The sequence below is a fragment of the Perna viridis genome, chromosome 15 (genome assembly GCF_037379345.1).
Source record: "Perna viridis isolate PV_CMFRI_1.1 ecotype Kerala chromosome 15, ASM3737934v1, whole genome shotgun sequence".
In the NCBI taxonomy this organism is placed as follows: Eukaryota; Metazoa; Mollusca; class Bivalvia; order Mytilida; family Mytilidae; genus Perna; species Perna viridis.
Window position 1 is genome coordinate 640,108 of NC_142459.1, and position 22,007 is coordinate 662,114.

The 22,007-nt window shown below is 33.0% G+C and overlaps 1 protein-coding gene across 2 annotated transcripts in view; it reads left to right on the forward strand.

Moving 5' to 3' along the window:
- The window catches only part of LOC148596459 (SMAD family member 3-like), a 45,125-nt gene that overhangs the window by 19,988 nt on the left and 3,130 nt on the right, over positions 1–22,007 (forward strand). For both annotated transcript variants that reach the window (XM_088564505.1, XM_088564506.1), the window contains exons 4-8: positions 15,348–15,407; positions 16,448–16,480; positions 17,573–17,785; positions 19,573–19,710; positions 20,961–21,105. In XM_088564505.1, coding sequence (XP_088420631.1) covers positions 15,348–15,407; positions 16,448–16,480; positions 17,573–17,785; positions 19,573–19,710; positions 20,961–21,105 — 589 coding nt within the window. The remainder of the gene's footprint in view (positions 1–15,347; positions 15,408–16,447; positions 16,481–17,572; positions 17,786–19,572; positions 19,711–20,960; positions 21,106–22,007) is intronic.

Below are 22,007 nucleotides of genomic sequence, written 5' to 3' on the forward strand. Positions count from 1 at the left end.
AAAGCATTTGAAATTTTGGCTTGAAAAGGATTTCTCTAGATTTTCTATAGGTTTTGTTTTAGCTATTAAAAAAAGGTTTTCATATAAACTTCTCCAACAGTTTAAGATGTATTTAAGGAGGTATACCTAGGGTAAAGGGCATAACTCTTAAAATCAGTGATATATTTGCATCATATTCAATTTCACCAAATTCTATCAAGCTTTCATTTGAAACAGAATAAAATCAGTCCAAGTTACTTTCATGCTTACAGGACATTGATGTAAAATGGTAAATAAAAACATTCCATTGATCATAAAAACTTCTCAAACATTTTAAGGTGTGTTTAATGTAATTAAGAAAAGAAAAGTCACTGTGCAAAAAATATAAATGGCATGAAATTAATAAAACCAGAGGAATCTGACTAAAATGGCTGAACCATCAAATATCCTTAGGTGGCCTTCCAAGGGAAAGCAAAGTCACATAAAACAGGTGGTCTTTTTGTAAAGGTTAATTTTATAAGGAATACACTACATAGGAATATATTTGCCACAGTTTCTTACAGACAGGTTAGGTCAAAAAAATATAAAAATGTTTGTTTCCTACTTAAGGTCCCTATCTACATTAGGTTTTTGTGTCTACCCCTAAACATTATATGGCCACTGTTACAGTGTAGATTGTTTCCTCATTAGCTCAATGTAAAATGTTTTTGAAACGTAACACAGTTTTCTTACCTTCATTTACACTATTTTAGTATCTTGCTGGTAGCAAGAAAACTAACTTTTATTATTGTTGGCCTACTTTGAAAGTACTTTAATTCATGGATACCAATTTTCGTAGATTAGGGAAGAAACACAAGTTCGTGGATTCTTGAATTTGTGGTTTTTTAGGTTTTCAATATACATATCAATTGAAATATCCTTTTCGATGGGAACCAAATTTCATGGTTTGACCTTCCCATGAAAACCACAAAAATTGGTATCCCACGAACAATAGTACTTTTTCTTTTAAGTAATATTTCTAATTTTTGAACAGGTTATATGAAATAAACAGTTTATGACCAGTTTACACATATAAAACTAAAAAAAATGTCATTCCTTAAATTTCTAATTCTAATTGTGTACAGTCCAAATGTTAAAAGGATTTTTAGGTGAAACAATATCTTTTGTTTGGGAGTTGATGTTGATAATGTCACTGTACCAAAAAAAAAATACATACAAAATAAACCGGTTAGCTCCAAAGAGTCAGCCAATCAGAAACCATGTTACAAATCAAATTAATGTTGTTTTTTTTTTTATTAGAAAACATACTCATATAATAACAAACATGTCACAAATATACAGTAGCAAGAAAAAAGAAACATTTTTTTTTTATTTACCATAATACAGGTGGTCTCTTAGGCCAGTTTGACTTGACCTTTCTATCTCCATTGTCTTGACCTCCAACAGAAATATTTTTATTCAGTGTTTGAAATTATCATAGCGAAAATGACAAGCGGTAGCTAAATCACTGGCTTTCTGCTATGTTGATTTGTATGTTGGGCTACATTTTTTTTTCACACTTAATTTATCTTAAAACATGTACAATGTATATTAAAGTTAAAGTAAAAATAAACTTCATTAAAGACGATACATTGATCAGTATCAGGGCCTAATCTAGATGGAGACATGAGCAAAGACTTCTCCTTGTTTGTGCTGACTTCTCCCATTGGACTTTGAAAGGGAGAAGTTTTTGTAATAGATTACATAGAAAAATATGTTAATTTTGTTATTTTTCAAACAGAACTTATCAAAACTTCTCCTTGTCATTGCCCTGCAGTATATATTAATAATCTTTTCCTTTCAATAGGAAGAGAAGAAATGTTTCAACAAAACATTGCATCTTTTTTTTCCTCAAATAATTCAAAATTGGACTTTAAGTAGCTGTCTTTGTAAGAATCATGCAAAATCTGAAAAATGCAATACACCCCAAAAAAGGCTACATATTTTTATTTTTGTAATTAAGTTGTTTTATGGGTTTATACTATGAAATGTGTAATTATTCATTCAAATCTTCTGCTCATAGGAGATAATCCACATTGAAAATCCAGTAGATTCTATTGTATTTGAGCGCCATTTACAGAGTTATCTCCCTAAATTTTGAAATTTGCAGTGCATTCTATATAATTTTTATCTCCTAAGAGGATGGGTTGTATGAAAAACCACACGTTAATTTCTGTTTACTATGACATTTCAAACAAAATATCAAAAATAAAAATATGTAGGCTTTTTACCCATGAATCACATTTTGCATGATCCTTAGCTGGAGTGCTACTTAAACATTAGTTTTAATAGATTTGGCTTCTGTTACTGTATAAACATCTATCAGCTAGACCGACCCCCACTGTGACTAGGTCTAACTCTGATGTAGTCACAAACACCTAATTAAGTGAATCTGAATCGCTGATAATGAGTGTGTAAATAGTCATCTTTCAACTAGAGTAGACTGACCCCATGCCATAACAAGATCAAGTTCCTGTGCACAATTCACAGTTTAAACATAAAACAAAAAAACAAATGCCTTAATAAAATGAGGATCCAAAGAAAATTGCAACTGTAAAATAAAGTTGCAACATTTATTTTAAATGATCTACAATCAAGATGTCACTAAAGTATAATTATGTATAAGTTACAAAAAGTGTAATTTTACTATTTGCACTATCAGAATCAAGAAAAACAGACAGAATTTTCCATTTCATGCTGGACCATAATTGAGTTTCAGTCTCGTTGAAATGCACTGAAAATGAACAATTCAAGGGTAGATAACTGTGAAAAAACTTCATTGTTTAGCTCACCTGGTTGGAGGCCATGTGAGCTATTGCCATCACTTGGCGTCCATTGTCTTTAACAATTTTTCAAAACTCTTCTATGAAACTACTCAAACAATTGGAACCAAACTTTGTATAAATGTTCCTTGGGGTATTCTGCATAGAAATGATGTGGAGATTTTTGATCCGTCGAAAAACATGGCCACTCTTACTAAAAATAGAACATGGGGTCAGACACTATAGTTTTTTTGCATATATCTCTAAAACGGTTAGGTCAAGCCCAATTCTGACTGGGTAAAAGTGTTCAGCATGATGAGATCTATCTGCGGTCAAATTTTCAATTTAATCTGTTCAGCCACGTTTGAGTTATTGCCCTTTTTCGACAGTTTGCTATTTTTGATGTTATTTCTTTCAAAAGTCTTCTCCTCTGTCACTACTTGACCAATTGGAACCAAACTTGGTATGAATGTTCCTTGGGATATCATGCATGGAACTGATGTGGTCGCTGTTACTAAAAAAAGAACATAGGGGTCAGACAGTAGTTTTTCGCATATATCTCCAAAACGGTTAGGTTTAGCCCATTTCGAAAGAGGTAAAAGTGTTCAGCATGATGAGATCTATCTGTGGTCAAATTTTCATTGTAATCTATTAAGCCATGTTAGAGTTATTGCCCTTTTTCAAAGTTTTTTGCTATTTTGCTATTTTTGTTATTTCTTTCAAAAATCTTCTCCTCTGACACTATTTTACCAATTGAAACAAAACTTGGTATAAGTGTTCCTTTGGATATCCTGCATAGAATTGAAGTGGGGTTTTGTGATCCGTCGAAAAACATGGCCACTGTTTCTAAAAATAGAACATAGGGGTCAGACAGTAGTTTTTCGTATATATCTCCAAAATTGTTAAGTTAAGCCAAATTCTTCCAATACCTGAAATGATCCTTTTTTTTAGGACTAAAAAAGTCTTCAGGCATAAAAGTTGTCAGATGCTTCTTATAAGAGTTATTGCCCTTGACAGGGGAAAATGACAGGTTTTTTTTTTTTTTTTTTTTGCAGTTTTCAGCCAATGTCTTGAAAACTATGATAGATTTCGACTTTCATTTACTGAAATGATCCTGATGATAAGTCCTATCAAAGTTTTCTTGTGTCATAATTGTTGGACAACTTCTTGTTTAATTTATTGCCCTTGAAAGGCAAAATTCAACCAGGTGAGCGATTTAGACATCCTGGGAGCCTCTTGTCTAAGATTCTGTATAAAAACTTCCAATGATGAAGAGATCAAATAATGTTGTGTTTTTTTCCAGATAGAGAAAGCATCCTTGAGTGATATTTTATTGTCATATCGGAGGGGTTTTGACATGCATGTTTCAAATTTTTTCTCATTTTGCCTGATTCTAACATATACTTATACTTGAGTAGAAGTCAATTAAAAGTTCAGACACTGTCTATGTTACAGGAGATTGATGATGTAAAAAAATCCCAGTGGCCAATGTTTTTCTTGGGCTTCAAGTGCTGTATTTTAGGTAGATTTTTTTTTTTTTTTTTTTTTTTTTTTTTTCAGATCTGCACTTTTTAGAAAATCATACTTTAGTAATACACTAAAATTAACCAAATCAAAGCAAGTCAAGAAAGATAACTCTTGCAAAATGTTGATTTCATGTACAATATATATAAATTTTCACCCAAATGAAAAACCAATACTGATTATGTGGTCTGTAACTGATTCTGAATAGGAAATAAAAGTAAAGTGTTTTTTTTTTTTTTTTTGACGTACATCATGAAATCACCTTCTGTCTGACTTTAATAAGGACTGATACAGTACTTAGATACGCAAATATGAAATTTCAGAAAGTAAATTGAAATTACAGCAAAATAATAGGCCTGAAACTAATGGTTGTGAATCTTATCCTGTAAGCTTGTAGCCCTGTAAAATCTTGTCTAGTTTAAGTGTCAGTCTCAATAAGAATTAGGCAGTGGGTGAAGCATGATATAAAAAGAACCACCATTCTTAAAGTTTATCTTGACTATTTGAACTATCAGAAACAAGGAAAAAGACAAGATTTTCTATATCACTTTGGTCAATTGAGTTTTATTTTCATTGAAATGCACTGTAAATAAATATTTCAGGGGTAGATAACTCTCAAAAACCCAATTTTTTTTAACATTAAAAAAAAACTTAACCACAAAATTTGAGATTTTGGGCTCTGTAGTGACAGCAAGTGAGAAAGTAGCAAGTAATACGAGGCAGTTGTAACTTGTTAGAGGACGCAGCTGAATATATTTTGATATTCTTTAAAATGAGTATGTGTTTAAAAGTTTTTTTTATCGATTAGGATTTACTTTTCTTTATCATTGAACAAAACTTAAAGATTTTTTTTTGATGAATGGTCTTTTCAAATGTAGAATTTGATTGAAATTATTTATCAGATTGTTTGTGTTGTGACATCATGTTTCTAATTTTTCCCATTTTACCTGATTCTTATAAAAACTTCCATTCAATTCTCGATAGTTTCCTTTAACAGACAAATTCTTGTCGCAGACTGTGGAAGGTTTTTTACCACTTGATTACTTATATTCTAGTTATTTCTATTTTTAGCCATAGTATGTATAGATTTTTTTATCCACTGCTTCTTCAAACCAAATACAGTTCGATTGGTTTCAATACTGTGTTGGCTTATTAGAAAACGTTTGGGTGACCTAAGATCTACTTATTTTGACGAGGCGGTGTTAAAAAATTCAATGGAGGGTATTGTCTGATGGCGATTCATCAAAATTTTGGCGGATTATCTCGTTCAAACTTGTTGACTTATAGCGGAGAGCGTAACAAGGCAATGCCCCTCTGTGAGCATGTCTGCAGCAGTACAAGTGGTAAGGTCATGACATGTTATTTTTTAAATCTTCGCCAAAACTTGAGGTCCCTGGAAAAGTATAATTTATTTATCCTCAAAGCTGGATTTTAATGAACTTGGATTATGCACCTTTTTGGCCAAATTTTCAGTACTTATGGTAAGGTTGTGTCATGCTTAGTAATAATTTTAATGAAACCTGCCCCATAACTTAATGGAAATTATTTATTTTCAACTGTGATATTTAATTAGCTACCACCAAACATATGGTAAACACTGTTTGAAAGAGCAAGTAAGAATGCTTTCCATGTCTGTTTTTAATTTTTTTTTTTTTTTTTTTTTGTTATTTTTTGTTATTATTTTTATTCTTTTTGTAAATTTGAGTTGATTTTTTCTTATTTGGACTGATGGTGTACATTTGTGTAATTTATATTCAGTTTCTTTATTTCTGTTGTAACAAGAGACTCGGACATTTTTGATCTGATTTTTAGGTGTGTTTAATTGTGTAATATTTTTTCCACAGTGGCCAGATGTTAAAGGGGGGGAGGGTTGTGATCAAGCTAAAGTACTTAAACTCACCAATATTTTTTTTTTTTTTTATCAAATCAGGAATTTCTGACCTCTGAATGACTTGCTTCGTTTTCACATTAAATTTATTTTTATGTTACTTTAATTTATAGGGTCATATCTTTCACTGTACCTTTGTATATTGATGCTTTGGGGCCAGCTGCATCCTACCCTATGATGTGAGGGTTCCCTTGTTGTTCATTGAAGACCAGTGGGTGGCCTTGGGGTGACATTTTCATCCTGTTGGGGTTGATGTCTCTTTGACATATTCACCATACCTATTCTCAATATATTTTGTAAGGATCAGGCAAAATGGGGAAAATTAGTAACATGCATGTCAAACTGTTCTGTATAATTTCATTCCAGGATGCTTTCACTACTTGAAAAGAACATTAATTGATCTCTGCAACATTGGATTTGCTCGTAAATTTTTCAATAGAATCGTAGAAAAATTAAGTTTTGACAGATTTATCTGCCCTTGCCATGTTCATCTTCAGTGCATTTCAATGAAATTATAACTCAATGGTTTAGCATGATATTGAAAATCTTGTCTGTTTTCCTTGATTCTGATGGTGAAAAGAGTCAAATTTAACTATCAAAATGGTACTTTTTTTCATACCATGTTTCACCCACTGCCTGATTCGTACAGAAACTGACCATTGAATTATTATTTGACCTGGTTATCATTATATTTGCTCAGATTTTGTTTAATCTAATGTAAGATAAATTAAGTATTTGACAAAGTTATCTGTCCTTAAAATGTTCATTTTCAGTGCATTTCAATGAAATTATTGCTCAACTTACCAAAATAATATTTAAAATCTTGTCCTTTATGTTGATTCTGATAGTCAAATGAAAATGGTTTGAAAATTAAAGTGTATGCATGTATTTGGTTACGAAAAAAAAGAGTTCATGACAATTTTCACTTTGTAGGATGCATTAATGCTCCCATTTTGGTGGGCCATGCTGGGAGAGGGGGATAGTACACTTTAATGTTCTAGGATTTCACAGATTTTGGGGTAATTTCAGTTTTTGGAATGAGTTTTTTTTTAAGTTCCACTTTCCATATTGCAAGACAAAAGTTCAAATTTCTGTCTAGACTGGCAAGGTTAAGAAAGTAGACTTAAAGTGTTACTCTCTGTAAGATTCTGGAGGTGGGTGAATCATGGTGGAAAAAAAAAGATGAAATCTTATTCAAAATGTTATCTGAAATGCTGGTTTGTGTTCTATGGGTTCTTGCCATATGTCTTCGTGTGTATTTGGCTGAATTTCACATCAGGTTATAGTATGGCAAATAAAGTCGGGTGGGGGGGAATTAATTTTGTAACACTTTTCTCAGCAACTACTTATACATGTAGCAGCCTCTTAATATATGGTATTTCATATCAGGTACTGGTCCCATATTGTGGGATTTGTTTTCAAGCCTGTCAGACATCTACTTCGTATTTAACGAAATTTGGCTATTTCTATCTTTGACCCTTTTTTTTTCTGTCTTTCTTGTAATGGTCCTCTCCAGTCAAATTAATATGCAAGTGTTTTCCCATAGAAATATTGGTATCCTGTTTCTTTTTCTTCTTCCTCCATTTCCATTGGCTATTATTTCCTAATTTCTTGTGTCTTCATGGTTATTTTTAAATACATTTAAACTTGCCTAAACCAAAACATTTTGTCTGTACAAAGGATTAGGTACATTATGGGATGTTTTTGGCCCATACTAATCTAAATTTCTAAACATTGTAATAGAATGTTACCAATCTGCATTTTTTGTCATTACACCAGAAAATCTTAGTTAGTTCTGGTTGAGATATGACAAGTTAAACATAATTAAAATCTTAAGTTGTTGCAAAAATATCTAAAATGTTGAACATTTTTTTTCAAATTTACAATGCCTGCACCAGTGTAGACCCTACCAATCTTCAGGAATTCTGATAAAATAAACTATCAGAGTATCAAGATGTTACACTTAAGTCTACACCGGGCTGATACTTGTGTTTCAAGTAGAATGGGTAATTTACTTCCTGGTTTTGTAAAATTGAAGAAAATCATTTTGATCAATGGTTATGATGTGCAGTACTGATTAATTACAGATATTGATGAGTACTGTGTGGCAAGTAAAAGTTTGCTCAAACTCAAACATCAATTTGCAGGAAAATAAGGGGGCCAGTATGACTTGTAAATGTACCTGAACCTTTGTAGAATTATAATCTCAGCACCCAATATATAGATTTATTTCAAATTCTGTATGTGATTTACAATTATTGTAACTATGAAATTTTCATGGCAGTTTTGTTTTTGCTATTTTAGGGGTCTCATATGGGGGCATTTAAAAAATAAAACTATTGTGAAAATGTTTTTGAAGAACATTATTTATTATTGTTTTGGGGGAAATATTGTGAAAAATTATACAATGTTCACGTGTCAAAAAGAACAATTGTGGCATAGGGAATTGTGAATGGGGTACTCAATGGGAAAAACAATGAAATTGTTAGAAGTGTAAGTTTTTGTAAGAATCAGGCAAAATGGGAAAGATCAGAAAATGTCAAAACCCCACCAATCTGACAGTAAAATATCACTCAAGAATGCTTTCTCTATTTCAAAAGATCTTTATTTGATCTTAGAGCTGTTTAATAATACGGATTTCCTGTATTTTCTTCGAATTTTGACAGCAAATTACACTCTACGGATTGTGAATATCTCCATAGGACCTTTGTTCATCAAGTAGTATAAACAGATCTGTGATCTCTGCATCATTGGATTCGCTCAGAAATTTTTCAATAGAATCTTAGAAAAATAAGTTTTTTGACAATTATCTGCCCTTGAAATGTTCGTTTTCATTGCATTTCAATGAAATTATAAATCAATGCACTAACATGATATGTCTGTTTTCCTTGATTCTGATGGTCCAACTAGTCAAATTAAACTTTCAAAATGGTGTTTTTTTCATATTATGTTTCACCCGCTGCCTGGTTCTTACAGAGACTGACACTTAAAATGGAAAAACAGATATTCCTTCAGTTTCTCATGGATTAAAAGAATTTTACACTCCCAATAGTTAAAATCTACGTTTTCAACATTTTTGCCAAGGCTTGCATGTTAAAAATCTTGGTTTTACCTATCTCAAGTGTATTCAGGAGATATTTTGTTTTTGCCCCGTCTGTCTGTCTGTAAGTGCAATTCCTTGGAAAAAAATGCACCAAATTTCATGAAACTTAGTAGGTTGTTTTTCACTCATTATTTTTTGTTGGGTTCCTATGTAGATTAAAGGAAAATCCAATAAATGGTTAGGTGATTAAGTAGCAGTCTTTATGAAAATCAGACAAGAGGTGAGCCATAAATGTAAAAAAAAAAAAAAAAAAAAAAAAATAGTACACTCAGTAGAAACAATTACAGGTCACAGAATCAGTCTTAGTTTGTCACTTTGGTTGTTGCACTTTTGAGATAGAAATAATATAAAATGCATAGCAATCTGATACTTATATAGGAATAAATTGACAGTTCGTCTAATTAAATATATGGTGCATGGGACTGGCAGGAATTTTAGTTACAGAATGTATGTTTATAAAAAAAAAAATAATCCAGATTTGCATTGTATTACCAGGAAGGACCATTAATAGTGAAAAAAATTTATAGAATATGCGAACATTGTTTGTTTGTTTGGATTTTTTTTGGGGGGGGAGGTGTTCTGTACCATGAATCACCTTACTGTTAGTAATGAGTTTTTAATAAACTGGTATTTTAAAGTGATGGAATCTGTAAGAATTAGGCAGAATTATTTTTAAAAAAAATGATTAATTATATTCATAAAAGAAACCATGCAAATTTGACAATGTTGGCACATAATTCATGGTCGACAAATGTATTTAAGACAAACTGACAGTTTATTTGCCTTAAAAATATCAGAGGATGCAGATTTCATATAATTTAAACCTCAAATTACTGACAATTAATATAATAGAAATGAATGCTTTTTTTGGATTTTCAGATGAAAATTTTGAATAAGATTTTAAAGAAGGACTAATATGACTTTGTTTTCCACTCTATTCACCCTCTGCCTGATTCTTACAAAGAATATCACTTAAGGGAATATTCATTGTAACAGCGATGTAGTCTGAATCAGCTGTTCTAACATGTGCCATTACTAGCTATAAATTCTTACTGGTCTATATTAAAAATACGTCTTTCAAATAAGATTAAAAGTAGAGAGGAGAAAAAAATCAATTGGCTTCCCGAATCAACTGTCTTAAAAATTGTGATTAGAGTGTTTTTAATGGAAAAATATCCTAACCTTGATAACATGGATAATAAGGCTGGAAAAGGAATCATATGCTCCAAGTGCCGTCCACTAGCAGCTTCAAGAAAATCAAATAAAAAAATTGCTGTGTAAATTAGTTTTTTTTGTTGCCTGAAATTGTTGATTTTAAGTATTTCTTGAAGAACTCTGTTGAAGTTTTGATGTGCTTTGAATTTTAAGGATTTTTAAAAGAATTGAAATTTTATTTCGCACAAAAATGTTAAGGATTCTTTGTTTAACAAGAATTAGGTTGAAATTACACAATCAGTTTCGTATTGACCAGTGTCTTATTATACAGGGTGTTCTAATCCTGTTAATTAAGGACTCAGGTATTATGTGTAACATAAGTGTGGATTAGACAGGTGTTCTGTGTAATCAGGGTTTGATATTGACAGATGTTCTGATTATACACAGAGGTGTCATCTTGTTAAATTGTGGTTGTTATTATACAGATATTTTGTGTATCCAAGGTTTGGATAATACAGGTTTGTATTCTTGGTTTGCTATTGACAGGTGTTTTTTATACAGGGTGATGTAATATTGTTACCCATGGAAGATGTGGTTGAAATTTATATTTAGCTTCTTTTATCAAATTTAACCACTGCAGAAAAAATGTACTAAATTAATTTTGATGAAAATGTTACACAAACAGAATTATAGCACATGATTTTCACACAAATTTCACACAATTTTCACCTGAATTGAACAAATAAACGTTGTGAAAGACTTCACATGAAGTTAGGGTGAATTGAGCCTTCACATGAAATTTGTGTTAAGTGAATTTCACATAAAAATAACATTAATTTCATATGAAATTCTTATCTGGCTTAAAAATCAGATTCCAAGCCCTTCATGATAAATATGGTTATTGCTTAACTAGATTGCGAAAATTTCCAACAAAAGGGAAGGTGGGATTTGAATCCTCCTCCCTGAACCCACCCCTTGTTTTTTTAGGTGTACACTGTACTTTATCCACCCCTGGTTTTGGTTAAGTTTACTTTATGATGCTTTTAACCTGATTTCACTTACATTCTATTGATCTGTCTGAAAACCCAATCAACTCTCCATAGACATAAGGCATTCTGTAAATCATGGACTGGTTGAAATGATTCATTTTGTTGAAGATGATCAGTGAATATGTTCTCATCATCCACTTCAGGATAAGTATAGAACCTGCTTTATAATAAGGCTGCCCCACTGAGCATAGGCTTGAGGTTGACCTAGGGAAAGGGACATAACTCTTGAAATCAGTGATATGTTTGTATCATATTCAATTTCAACAAGGCCTTTCAAGCTTTCCTTTGAAACAGCATGAAATCAGTCAAAGTTACTTAGATGAGATTCATGTAAAATGTTGAAGACAAATGTTCCAATGATTTGTAAGAGTTGTGTCCCTTACCTTAGGTCTACCTCCTTATATTAACAATAATTTTATTTTTTAGGGAAGTAATACTTGCTAAATGCAAGTTGAAATTTAATTTTGCTAGTAGAAATTATTTCCACTTGCTAAAATTTGCTAATGGAATTCTATATGTAATATTAGGTAATGTCCAGATGTAACTCAAGAAACCTAAATTCTGTGACTGTTAATTTTCAGTAAAGTAAAAATTTCTGAAGTTAAATGTCACTCAGACAGACGGACACATTTCCCTGACTCCAGTCCAAACTATTCCTCCCCCTGCCTCTTAGTATCTTTGGTAAACATTTACTTTCAGAAGTAACAAGCTTTCTTACACTCACAGATTGGGAAAAAAATATTGTTCATCAACCCTTTTAGATGATTCTTCAGTCATTGGATTTTGATACTAAAATTAAATTATTTGGATGTCTGTTATATTTTTTCTGTCTATTTGAAATAACCTCAATGCCCATGGTGCACACTTGAAAATAACCTTGGTAGTAGGTTTTTTAGTGCACACCATTTGATTGATATTATTTAAAGATTGTTTTATTTTTATGTTTGACCAGGCTTTACATTGTACATGAGTCCAGGCTCAATGAAAAAAATATGTAAGTTTCAGTATAAGAATATTCTTAACTTCCATGGTAACTCCATGGTAACTCCATTAAAAGTCTTTGAAAGTGACGAAGTCACGAACAGTTAAGAATTTTCTTAGACTTTAAGTAACTTTTTGGGTTTTGTGGCACTGGGGCCAGTCTGGCTATCCATGTTTTTCAATGAAGACTAGATTTTATTGAATGCCATGATTTTTAATTAATCAAAAGAATTCTCTGAAGGGTTGTATATATAGATCAACACAGTTAGTTTGAACTTCCCTTTGTATTTATTGATCTTTTGTAAAGCAGGAAATAGTTAACACCTTATATACCTTTTATTTATTTATTTTTTTTTTGTGGGGGAGTAAGAGAAAATGCCCCCCCCACTTGTACACCCCTGGTCACTATCATACCTGTCTTGCCTCAACCATATCAGTTACCCCCCCCCCCAATTCAAAGTACATTCAGGGTTCCTGTCATCCCTGTATGGAGAGAATTTATACTTCTCACAATCTTGCTCTATGGGCATAAGTCTGTGTACACTTTTAGTGGCTGTCATTCCAGTATTGCCTCAACCATATATCAGTAAACCCCCCCCCCCACAACTCAAAGTACATTCATGTGGTCCCTATGATCCCTGTGTAGAGAGAATATGCATGTCTCACAGTCTTACTCAAAGGACATTAGTCTGGAAGGTACTATAAATGCCTCCCCCTTCTGGTCGCTGTCATCCTTGTCTTGCCTCAATCATATCAGTAACCCCCTCCTACTCCAAGTTCAATCATGGTCCAAGTCATCCCCACTCAATTACATCCATGTAAGTTTACATCTCTACTTCTGCCAAATAAAAAAATATGTGTGGTTCCAGACACCCGACGGACCCTAGAGTTTGTTTTTGCCAAAATGACAAGTAAAATAAGAAAAAAACAATGAACCCTACCCACATCATGTAATTCAATTTTTTTTCTGGTTGTATGGACCAAATTCAGTATTTACAATGGTAAACTACAATGGCTGCAAACATGCTTGAAGCCACGGCCACGAGAAACAACTGAACGCCTGTTGATGTTTCATTCCTGTTCGTGATGATTTTCTAGTGATTGGTTGTCGTAATAATGTTATTGTTGAACACCTCAGGCATTCATATTTTTGAATTTAGTAACATTTCAAGCCAACCTTGCGAAAATTGTCTTTAAAAAATTAAATATAAAATTTTATTTTCCAACCTTTGACCCTATTTTATTCAAAGCAGTGACTAGAAGCACATATTTTTTTTTTATTTCGCTTTATGACTTCCTCTGCAACAAAAGAGCAGCTTGATCAGTAAGCCTCATTAGAAGCCTAACAAAACTATGAAGTACATTCAAGAAATTTTGTTTCATTCTTTTCAGTATTTAAGGAATGTTTCTTATTTTTATACCACTGAAAAAAATATTGGTTGTATAATGGCATCATACTGTCACCATGGTGATCTGTGAACATTTTGTGTACAGACAATATTTTGAGCATCAAAAATTAAAGGAAAGACTGGAATTTATTTTCAGTGAATAATTTGTCTTCTTTTGGCCATAAGGCAGAACTTTTTTGGTTTACACTGGTTCAAAATGAATTGAAATGATATGACTGATTTTGACAGGTTACTGGTTTGTTCTGCGTTTGGTTAAGACAGGGTTCAGTGTATTTAAAATGTCCCAATCTATATATACATGGTGCATACACTGTATTATTGACTAAAGTTCTAATATTTGCCTAAATAGGATCAAAACTGCCAATACAGTACAAAATACAGAAGTGCCCCAATACGGGATTTAGCCATTCAACATGGAATTTAGTCATCCAATACGAGATTTAGCTGTCCAATATGGGATTTATTCGTCCAATACAGATTTTACCCATCTAATACATCATATTGACCAAGGTAAAATCCATATTGGCCTTGGCCAGTATGATGCATTGGACTAGCTAGTCAGAGGTATAATTGCGTAAGGTCTACTATATTGGCGGAGTTATTGGTTCTTGGCAATGCCTTAGTCCAACATGCCTTGCCTCGGACCACTAACTAAACCGATATGGAAAACCTAGTGCAATAATACTATAATTAACCGTCTGATTGGTTTATTCTCTTAGATCTGCTTAGCTTATTTTATAGAAACTAATTTGGTATTGTGACATCATTAACATCAACGTCAGGTAATCTGAAATGCAAATTACATTTTGATTAATAATCAGATATTAATTTGGACTGGAATTAATTAGAATATTAATTGTAAGGATTAATTTTTCTTGGTTTTTAAGTACCATTCTGTGTAAAAACTAGGGAATGAGTGCCACACCATTTTTCTCAATTTGGTCTTTTTTGCCTCAAATATATTCATCTAGAAAAAACTGAAAAGCTATTTAAATTTATCCTGAAGCATTGGTGACATAGATATTTTTTTCACTTCTTATATTTTCCCGCCATTTTTCCATAGTGCATTTTAACTAAATTTGAACTATAAATATCTTAAAAAAGGAAACTTTACAAACACTTTGACAGTAATTTCTTGATGTTATGAGGTATGAATACTGGGGTAATACAGTAAAATCTCTGTGCCACACCTTATACACATTTTGCCAGATTCTTAGGCAGAGAAGTACAAATGTACATAAGTACAAAACTTATTTTTGCTTTCATAGTTAACTTAGGGAAAACTTATGCTAACACTAGTGTGTTATTCAATTCTTTCTTTAGATACACCACAAGTCCCGACCCTTGACCCCAACCCAGGCAAATAAGATACACCACAAGTCCCGACCGTTGACCCCCAACCCAGACAAATAAGTGAAGATGCTATTGATCAAACATCAATATGTTTTTCTATTTTAGATACACCACCCCCAGGGTACATGAGTGAAGATGGTGATAATACAGACACACAGGGCATGGGTATGTTAACACAATGCAGGTTGAATTTGTTATTAAGTGGGTTGGTATGTTAACACAGGGAATATGTTATGGGATAGGTATGTTCACACAGAACATAGGTTTGTCAAGATGTGATGGTTATGTTAACACAGGGCATAGGTCTGTCAAGATGGGATGGTTACATTGTGTATGTTAACACAGGGCATAGGTTTGCCAGGAAGGGATGGTTAAGTTAACACAGGGCTTAGGTTTGCCAAGAGGGGATGGTTATGTTAACACAGAGCTTAGGTTTGCCAAGAGGGAATGGTTATGCTAACACAGGGCATAGGTTTGCCAAGAGGGGATAGTTATGCTAACACAGGGCATAGGTTTGCCAAGAGGGGATATTTAGGTTAACACAGGGCATAGGTTTGTTAACATAGAAGATGGAATTTGTTAAATAGGGAGTTGGTATTTAAAAGGATTGGAAAAGGTTTGTTAAGGAGGTAGACTTTGGGTAAGGAACAAAACTCTTTAAGTCAGGGATATGTTTGTATCATATTCAATTTCAACAAAGCCTTTCAAGCTTTCCTTTGAAACAGAATGAAATCAGTCCAACTTGCTTTGATGCTTACATGAGATGATTTTAAATTTATACAAACGCTCCAATGATATGTAAGAGTTGTGTCCCTTACTCTAGGTCTACTTTCTAAATTTGGCAGATTGGTATGTTAAAAGGGATGGACAAATTAAAACAATATATACATTTGTCAACAGGGGATGTATATTCAACACAAGGCATAGGTTTCTTAATATAGAAGACTGGTTTGTAAGAAGGGGAATCAGTATGTTAACACATGGCATAGGTTTGCTCATAGAAAACTGGTCTGTAAAAAGGGGAATCAGAATGTTAACACGGGGCTTAGATTTGTTAACATGAAGTGAATGTTAACACAGGGCATGTAGTAATCCTTACCTTACTTGATTGTTAAGGTCAAATGTCAAGACCAGAGTAATTTTTTTACATTACAGTGATTTGTTTACTTTGAGATTTCTGTTTATTTGTATTTGTTTACTTCCAGATGGCGTTGATGTTTCACCAAGTTCCCCGCTTGGTAAGTTCTTCTACAGGTGAAACTTGTCGAAACTGAACCCCTTTTGGACTGGTTCAGTTTATTTTCAAAGGTTAATATTAAAATCCCAAATTTGAATAAGTGATTTCCGCTGAAAAGAAGAAGAAAATCGTGTCTTCTTTTCCAAATACTGCAAACTAAGGATGTTTGCTGCTGTTTGAAAGATACATGAACAATATAAGAACAAAAATATATGGGTCACATGATAATTAACATTTGATAGTCATATGTTAATTATATGATTCTCATATGTTAATTTTGGCTTGAAAACACATGACAATCATGTGAAGATTTGGTTCGATGTAGATGGTGTCTGATTTTCAAAGGTTAAAAATACATTTATACTGATACAAAGGGACTTAGACAGATTTTCATATTATTCATGGTTCAGTTTAGACCGGTTTTCAAATTAGTCAGTGTTTAGTTTAGACAGATTTTCACATTATTCAGGGTTCTGTTTAAACAGGTTTGTGATTATTCTGGGTTCAATTTAGACAGGTTTTCTTAGTTTAATGGTTCAGTTTAAAAAGGGCTTTCAAATTATTCATGGTTTACTGTAGACAGGTTTTCAAATTATTCAGGGTTTAGTTTAGACAGGTTTTCAAAATATTCAGGATTAAGTTTAGACATGTTTTCTGATTATTCAGGGTTTACTTTAGAAAGGTTTTCAGACCATTCAGGGTTTAGTTTAGACAGGTTTTCCAATTCATGGTTCTGTTTAGACAGGTTTTCAAATTATTCAGGGTCTCATTTAGACAGGTTTTGTGATTATTCAGGGTTCAGTTTAGACAGGTTTTCAGACTATTTCTACCCCTTGTTTGAAAGTTCTTGCATTTTTAATCACCAGCTTAGAATGGGAGAAAATGACATAAAATTTCATTGAAATTATCAGCATGTGAATCAATTACTTCTAAAACTCTGATGAAAACTTTACTAACAGAGATACAGAGATATCAGATCAGTGGGTACTTGACATGCATGTTTTTGATTTTTCCAATTATGCCAGATTCTTACTGAGACTTGTGCTAACAACTGACATAAAACTGGAGCATTCATTTGACCTTTCAACTTCAGATGCGGAACCAGTCACATACAAGGAACCAGCTTTCTGGTGCTCTATTGCTTACTACGAGCTGAACAATCGTGTGGGCGAGACATTTCATGCTTCTATGCCCTCATTGACTGTAGATGGATTTACAGATCCGTCAAACTCTGAGAGATTTTGTCTTGGTCTTCTTTCAAACATCAACAGGACTCAACAAGTTGAAATGACGAGACGGCATATTGGTAAGAAGTTATTTCCACTTGTAACTTTCTCAAGCCTGGCAACTGTTCTAAGATTTCTCTTTCCTGTCACCCAGGGCAACTGTCACTATGGTGAGGGAATGATGTTTTTTATACTCCAATTGCCAATTGGCAAGTAGAAAATTTGATTTTTTTTAAAGGAAATTTAAGGTTATGAAAGCTGGCTTTGACTTTGGGAAAGTTAATCTTCGTTTAGAGTTTTCCTGTGGAAACCTAGAATTTTGAAAAATCCTAAAACGCTGCATGTATGCATTTGTGAAGACATCCACTCCTGAATGGTAAAAAATAACTTAAAATTCAAGTTCCACATCCAAAATTTAGAATGCGAGGAGTATCTGTGTTATTCTTATCAGATAAAAATATATGTTCCACTCATTACAGAGTTCAAAGGGAAATAACTCCCACAAATTTAGTACACCAAATATTCCTGGTAATATACACTATTGCATATCATGTCCTAGCTTACCTACACAGGCAAAATTATTTCACATGATTTTCACCTGAATTGAGCAAATAAAGTAAGTGACAGAGTTCACTGGAAGTTGGGGTGAATAGAGCCTTCATGTGAATTTCACATGAATTTCACGTGAAAAATATTTGCCTGTGTACAGGGTTCACGAAATTTGGTGTTGTAGTTTCTAAGGAATTGGGCTTTCAGAAGTGGTACAAACAGGGCAAAAACCAATGTGGGGTGGGGTGCATAGCTCATAGTAAAGGGTTCAAACCTTTTGGGGTTATCTATGGTCTATGCCATCCAGATGAACTCCTCAAGCCTCTAAAGTGAAAATCATTTAAAATTCTTAGCATGAAGTCCATACTTGCTGAAATTGTAAAATTTCAACAGATGTGATATTTTATTTTACTAGAGGGAGAAACTTATTTTTCTATAAAAAATAAAAATCACATGAATTTTACAAGAATAAATTCAGTATAATTTGATTAGTTGTTGTTTGTAGCTATCATTGATATTTACCCTGCCACAGAAAGTGGTGAGGTATTATGTGATGCCTTTCAAAAAAGTTGAGTGTCTGTCTGTCTGGCCATCCCCAATGGTTTCCAGATGATAAGTTAAGAAAAAATAAATGAATTTGAAACTTTTCACATTTGTTAAGTATCATCAATGTACAGATAATTTTCAGCAAATAGTATTGGAGTTATGTCATTTTGAACATTTTGCAGGCTTTCAAGCAGGTCCTTATTTTCCTAATTCTCCTAATAAAAACAGAAGAATTTTAAGAAAGCCATATTTTTGTTGAGAAATTTCTTATTTTTTGAATTTTGAAATTTTTAAATAGTAAATCCCTTTATATTGTTTGTATTAATGGTATCTAGCTTAGTATACTGTCAGAAAATGAATATTATGATCAAATAAACACATCAGAAGACATTTTGGTGGTCATTAGCAGTTTACAGCATTCTTTGGACCCATACTAGTTCAACTTCTAATGGAATGCTGAATATAACTGTTGATAGCCACTGACATGATCTTCTGGGTTGGTAAATAGCTTATATATTGTTGTCTTTAGCCAGTGGTAAGTAACTTTCTTTTAGTATTATAATTGAAAAAGAAAATATGTCATCTCTTATTTTTGTGTTAAAAGCCCTAAAAAATCCTAAATTTAGCCCTTATTTTTTAAGAATTTGGTCCTAAAAATAGCCCTTATTTTTTACAAAAAGTCACTTGAAAGCCTAATTTTGCCATCTCCTTTTTTTTTCACCATAGCTTAACAGAGTATCACTTAGTGTTCCATTATTGCCCCATTTTTTAGGAAAGGGAGTGAGACTGTATTATATTGGAGGTGAAGTGTTTGCAGAATGTCTCAGTGAAAGCGCTGTTTTTGTACAGAGCCCAAACTGCAACCAAAGATATGGATGGCATCCGGCTACAGTGTGTAAAATACCCCCAGGTATGGAGTTATCTCTCTTTGGCCAAAAATAAAGAAAATAAATACAAAGGTCTTACTGGTACTTATGAGTCTGTCTTATTGCCTGGGACATGTAAAATTGCAATTTTGGACTAGTACAAGACGAATTACACTTGTCTGACCAAACTTAATTTTGTTTACTTTTCAACATTAATAGAATGACAAGCTAGTTAAAGTTTCATGAACTTGTCCAAGAGGTCAAAGTTCACATAACATCAACCCTTGAAACAGTTGGATTCTTCAAGGGGACTTGAAGATGTGCAAATGAAGAATTCTTGGCTCGGTTTCATAGATAATAATAAAGTCAGAATATCCTGAAACCTTTCATAATTCAAAGTTCGGTATGTTTAGAAACCTTACAAAAATGAAAGTCTCTATTTTTTTTTAGGTCTGATATATGATATTTTCTTTATGATTTGGTTTTTATATCTACTTCTTGGGTGGCTAAATATTTGTATAATCATACAGTGGATGGTACAAACGGTTACTAATGATTGTTGTGTGATCGTGTATCATTTTCTGACTGGTTGAAAGCAACGTTGTGATGTTTCTAATGTTGTACACCTAACACCATTGTCGAGGCTCATTTACTGTGATATTGAAATGAAAATGATTTGAGTTGTTATTTTGTGATTTTAAATTTCACTCAGTATGAAGCCTATAAGTAAACTGGATATCTCCCTATTGCTTAAATTCATAATGCCTTAAGTTTAAGACCTTCTTTTAAAATATTAATCAAGCATGCCCTCAGTAAAAATTTCACATAGTGTACAAATCAAATTTGACCTCTGTAAAAACTTCTTATAGTTTACAAATCAAGTATGCCCTCAGTAAAACCTTCTTATATTGTGCAAATCAAGCATGCCCTCAGTAAAAACTTCTTATAGTTTACAAATCAAGCATGCCCTCAGCTCAGTGAAACCTTATATTGTACAAATCAAGCATGCCCTCAGTAAATACTGAACATTTTTTACAAATCAAGCATGCCTTCAGTGAAAACTTCAAACTTCTCTTAGCGTACAAATCAAGCATGCATTCTGTAAACACTTTTTGTATAAAAATAAGTATGTGAAGAAAAAACTATACATAGTTTACAAATAAAGCATGCACTTTTAGTACCAAAGCTGTACGGTTGACAAAATCAAGCAAGCCCTTAAGACCAGAGCTTCACAAAATGCATGAATCAAACATGCCCTAAGGGAATGTGCTATAGCTATTTTCTATCTTTTTAGGTTGTAACTTGAAGATTTTCAACAATCAGGAATTTGCTGCGTTACTTGCCCAGTCAGTCAATCAAGGATTTGATTCTGTATACCAGTTAACCAGGATGTGCACTATTCGCATGAGTTTTGTAAAAGGCTGGGGTGCAGAATACAGGTATAAATAGGCTGGGTGCGGCTTACAAGTATAGAAAGACTGGGTGCAGAATTTAGGTAAAAAGAAGCTAGGGTGCATAATACAGGTATAAAATGGCTGAGTGCAAAATATAGGTATAAAAAGGCTGGCTGCAGAATACAGGTATAAAAAAGCAGGGCTGCAAAATACAGGTATAAAAAGGCTTGGGTGCAAAATATAGGTATAAAAAGGCTGGGTGCAGAATATAGGTATAAATGCTGGTGTGCAAAACATAGGTATAAAAAGGCTGGGGTGCAGCATACAGGTATAAAAAGGGCTGGGGTGTAGAATATTGGTATTAAAAGGCTTGTGGTGCAGAATATTAGTATAAAAAGGCTGGTGGTGGAGAATATTGGTATAAACAGACTGGGTTGGCACTATCAAACTACGATATTTATTTTAGATGGAGAAAAAAAGTACTTCTCTAACACTTAGAAGAGAGAGAAAATGTGCCTCTTACCTCTTGGAAAAGAGGAAAAATGCTCTGTCTCTTGAAAGAATGCAAAAAGTGCCTCTTTAAATCCTGCAAGAGAGGAAAAAAATATTTTCTTCAGCAAAAGTTTAGGCATAGGAAGATTGTTAAAGAATAATCAAGAAACAAGGAATATAATCCAGGGACAACGACCCAATACCAAATATAATCCAGAGACAAAGACCAGATATGGAATATAATCCAGGGACAAAGACCCGATACCAAATATAATCCAGGGACAAAGACCAGATACCAAATATAATCCAGGGACAAAGACCAGATACCAAATATAATCCAGGGACAAAGACCAGATATGGAATATAATCCAGGAACAAAGACCCGATACCAAATATAATCCAGGGACAAAGACCAGATACCAAATATAATCCAGGAACAAAGACCCGATACCAAA